The sequence below is a fragment of the Palaemon carinicauda genome, chromosome 8 (assembly GCF_036898095.1).
Source record: "Palaemon carinicauda isolate YSFRI2023 chromosome 8, ASM3689809v2, whole genome shotgun sequence".
Lineage (NCBI taxonomy): Eukaryota > Metazoa > Arthropoda > Malacostraca > Decapoda > Palaemonidae > Palaemon > Palaemon carinicauda.
This window is the reverse complement of record NC_090732.1, coordinates 29,999,390-30,004,339: the sequence shown is the minus strand read 5'-3', so window position 1 is coordinate 30,004,339 and position 4,950 is coordinate 29,999,390. Positions and strand designations below refer to the sequence as shown.

Here is a 4,950-nt window from a genome sequence, read left to right as displayed (position 1 = left end):
TATATCTGATGACTGCTTTTTCAGAAGCATCTAATTCTTCTGCTGTAAATGAACCATTAATTCTAGCTTGTCTCTTAGATTTCAGTATGGAAAAAAGACGGTGATACACAGCAACAGCCATCCTCAATCGATGCCATGAAGAATAATACTCAAGAAACTTATCAACAGCATTTCCCTCCCCATCTTCTGGATGCACTGCAAAACTTGTAGATCCTTCCAATTCAACTACACCATAGGGCATATCATTTTTCCACAGCTCCTCTGGTCCTTTAAGAAAATATGGGCCATCAAACCAAATGTTACTGTTCAGCATTTGCTGACTTGTGAAACCTCTTGATGCAATATCAGCAGGATTCTCTTTACTCTGAACATATCTCCACTGTGTATTTTCAGAGAAATCCTTGATTACTTTCACTCTATTTGCAACAAATATAGGAAATCTCTTTCTATCATTAAAAATATAGTGAAGAACCGTTGTAGAATCTGTGTGATAGAATGTCTGGTCCACTGTAATCTGCAGCTCTTTCAAAATGTGTTGTGCGAGATTTATGGACACCACTGCAGCAGTCAATTCCAGTCGCGGTATGGTTGTTGCCTTTACAGGACACACTCTAGACTTTCCCATCAGCAGAGCAGTAGAAATCCTCCCACTGTTATCAGAAAGTCTTATGTATGCTGCAGCACCATAGCCTTTATTGCTAGCATCTGAAAACATGTGCAGCTGTGTGGAAGTCACTGTACCAAATTCCTTTGGTTTGACACATCTTGGAATCTTTAAGTTACTCAGGATTGGTAAATCATCAAGCCACCTTCTCCAGGGCTTCAGGTATTTTTGGGGAATATCATCATCCCATCCCAAGCTGCTATCCTGACAAACTTCGCGAAGAATTCTCTTAGCTGGCAAAAGAAAAGGAGCCACAAAACCAAGAGGATCATAAAGGGAACATACTGTTGACAAAATACCTCTCCTTGTAAATGGTTTTGGGTCCAAGCTTGCGGAGAAAGTAAAGTAGTCATTTTCTATATTCCACTGAAGACCAAGAGCTCTTTCTGCATGAAGTTCATCATAGTCAAGATCACATGTTTGAAGATCTTTTGAACGTTCCTCTTGTGGGATTGATTTCAACACCAGCTTGCTGTTACTCACAAACTTTGTCAGCCGAAAACCTCTTTCCTTCAATGCTGCTGTAACGTCTTTCACAAGTCTTAATGCCTGCTCTTCTGAAGGTACAGACTTTAAATAGTCATCCACATAAAAATTAGTCTTAATGGTGTGTTCTACATCTGGACCATACTTATCTCTTGCATGGTCAGCTGCTGCCCTCAAAGCATAATTGGCGATGCTAGGTGATGATACTGCTCCAAAGATGTGAACACCCATCCGATACTCTGTAAGTTCGCTTTCAAGTTCACCACCAGGCCACCATAAAAATCTTAGGTATTTATGTTGATCCTTTGGTACCTGAACTTGGTAAAACATAGATTCTATGTCACCCATCAAAGCCACCTTTTCTAGACGAAATCTGAGGAGCACTCCAATCAGGGAATTAGTCATATCAGGACCTTGCATCAACCTGTCATTAAGGGAACTACCCTGGTATTTAGCACTACAGTCAAAGACTACTCTAATCTTATTTGCCTTTTTTGGATGGTAGACACCATGATGAGGTAGATACCATGCAGGTTGTTCATCATACGACTGATCCTCCGGAACCTTATAAGCATATCCTTCAGACACCAATTTCTCAACAAATTCCACATAATCTTCATGGTACTTTGGATTTAGTTTCATTTTTCTTCTTTGCCATTGTGCTCGTTTTACAGCCTGTTCTCTATTGTTTACCAAGTTAACTTTATTGGTTCTAAATGGTAGGGGAAGTTGGTAGTGTCCATTGGTAAACTGAATTTTTTCTGCCACTTCTCTGAGGAACTGTTGATCTTCTTGTGACAGACCCTTCTCATCAGGAACTCTACCAACATCTTTCTCACTAAAGTCTCTTTCAAACATATGGACCACAGCTGCAGGAAGAAAACATTCCTTTACCCTTTCAACTTCCTGAAGAAAGACATGGTGACATGAAATACTGTTCTTCTCTGAAGAGTATTTAAAATGTAGAGGTCCACTAACAGTCCATCCATGGTGGTAAAGAACTGCATAAGAATCTTGACCCTTGGCTGGAAGCACCTCTAATGGTTGCAGTGCTTTAGGGCAATTACTGCCAATCAACAAACCAATCTCCAGATCAGCTCTATAATCAGGAATTAGATCAGCAATATTCCTCAGACCGGCTACCTTTTTGAGCAATTTTGGTTTTGGTATCTGTTGATGACTCACTGGGATATCTTGACGAGTAAAGGTTTTTGGCAGATCAATAGTGTTGTTTCCTTCCATATCTGTAACACACAAATTATTAACCGCCAAAGTATTCACAATGTTTATGCCATGCATGGTTTGAAGCTTTAAACATGTCTCTGTTCCAGATGCACCTATCTGCTCTCTTAAACTCTCTGTGATGAAACATCCAGTGCTGCCATTATCAAAAAAGGCATAAGTGTCCAAAACTACTTTGTTTCCTTTCTGATATACTTTTACTGGGAGAATAGCCTGTAATATTGTATTTACTTCACTAACATTATTGGTAGTACATGTGCTAACAATAATTTCACTTGCATCTTTGCTTGATGGGCTATCATTCTCTTTATGTAGCTTGAATCCGTCGATATGCAGTGATGTGGGATGCCTCTTAGAGTATGTCTTACATTGCTTCCTTTTCATACATCCTTTAGAGGTATGGTTGAGACCAAAGCATCCAAAACACAACCTTCTCTCCTTAAGGAAATCTATTTTTTCTTCAGAGGTCTTCTTAGCAAAATTCCAGCAATCGTCAAGATCATGGTTTTTCTTGCACATTGGACATGATTTCTCTGTCTCAGACACTATTGATGTCTTTTTATTTTCTGGATTCAGTTCTGCTTGGGTAGCAAAGCTTGAACTTTTGCTCTTTTGTTGACAAGATCTGAATTTGAAGCTACCAGAGTTGTTTTCAGGCTTTGAGTAATTATTTTGAAGAGCAAACTTGCTGAATGCTGGGTCGTTTGCTGCCTTTGCCTTTTTATAAACAAATTCAACCAAATCTGCAAAATCAACTCCTCCCTTTTCTTCCCTCAAATGTCCAGCCAGGCTACACCACTTGTTCTGAAGAAATGTCGGAAGTTTTTTAACAACTGCTTGAAGGTTAGGATGATGATTTAGTACTTCCATGTGTGACAAGTTGGTCATGGCATGTCTGCACTTAATAAGGAATAAAGCAAATGTATACAAGCTATGAGGATCTTCGTGTTTCAGTGCAGACCAAGAAATAAGTTTCTTAATATATGCCATCGACACCTTGTAGGGATCTCCATACTCTTGACTGAGCAAATTCCTAGCTGTAGTATATCCTTCTGAAGAACTCATATACAAGCATCCACCTATCAAGTCTTTGGCTTCCCCTTCAAGTTGCTGATCCAAGTAGTACAGTTTGTCAGCATCACCCGAAGCATTTGGGGCAATTCTGGCATCAAATGCCATCATGAAACTGGCAAACTCAATAGGATCACCTTTAAATTTTGGTACTTCTATGCTTGGAAGCAACATTGCTGCAGTCATGTGCTTCTGTGTCTTCAGGAGCATCTCTTGTTGGGACTGTAGTTGCATATCAAGATTTGGCTCGGAGAACCGACACTGGCTAGAACTACAGGGAAGGTTCGCTTTCAAATGAGGAGTATCTGCTATTATATCCGAAGGTTGTGGTTGGAACGGGTCTACATTTGGATTCAACTGGGAAGGAGTATCTTTCGGCACGATATCCGAAATATTGTCAGCTTCAGCATAAACTCTTTCTCTTGCTTGAGACATTGCAATTTTTGTTTCTAATTCCAATTGCTCTTGCTTTTTTCTAAGTATAAATTCTTGCTCTTCCCTCTCCTGCTTAAGTCTGAGTTCTTGCTCTTCAATCACTTTTGCTTTTTCTCTCATAGCATGTTGAGCCATCAATTCTGCCAGTCTAGCTTTCTCTTTGAGGCGAGCAGATCTTACACTAGTTCTGCTGGATTTGGTCCTGCTAGTGGATGAGGAACAAAGACTTTTTCTATCAAGATCTGCCGTCAATTGCAATTCACTTTCCTTAACCCAGTTATTCATTTCTGTAATGAAACGATCAATGGATACTGTATTTTCTGAATACCTCTTATTTACTGTGTTTCGTTCACTGGAATCTGTTAAATGCTTCTCATATTGCTGAAAACATTCATCATATTCATCACGCAATTTACAGAAAATAATCATTTCAGACTTCACCAGATGGAGATTATCACAATTATCCATTAGTCTAAAGATCTCATTTCTCCTTTTGGTCACAGCAGACAGACCAGCAGTTTGGGCATTTTTCAAAGTTTTCATTTGCTCTTGTATCACTTCGAGACAATCTTCACTGACTATAGACACAGCAACTTCGCTAGATTCCGGCATTTTCAATCAAGATTTTCTTGAACTAATGTAGCTGCTGTTTTCTTCAAAGCCACAGGGATGAGATGGAGAATAGACACAGATACTGTTACTCACGTCACACTTTATTAAAAATTTGATATAAAGTTCAAGTTGATATTACAAGACACTTTAAACCAACTTAAAGCTTTAAATCACTTAACACTAAGCACTACAACTTAAGTTGACCATAACTGTAAAAGCTTATACTGTAGTTGGTCAGTACTCCAAGACCAGAGAACCAATGATGAGTACTTTGCTAGTAGTGCAGGGCGACGAGGTTCAAGAAAATCTGTGTTACTCTAAGCTACATCCAATACAAGCGAAACGAATTTCCAAAGAAATGTTCTTTACACTTTGAAGACTTCTTCTACTCTGTCAGTCATCAAAAACCTTGATCCTATTTCTAGAACATATAATTGTTA

At 39.1% G+C, this 4,950-nt stretch overlaps 1 protein-coding gene across 1 annotated transcript in view; it reads right to left on the bottom strand.

Annotated features, from left to right (window-relative positions):
- The window catches only part of LOC137645165 (uncharacterized), a 5,313-nt gene extending 803 nt beyond the window's left edge, over positions 1 to 4,510 (bottom strand). Inside the window, exon 1 of the mRNA XM_068377992.1 lies at positions 1 to 4,510. This exon is cut by the window's left edge and continues 803 nt beyond it. Within this exon, the coding sequence (XP_068234093.1) occupies positions 1 to 4,510 (4,510 nt within the window).
- Between the last annotated feature and the right edge of the window lie 440 nt (positions 4,511 to 4,950).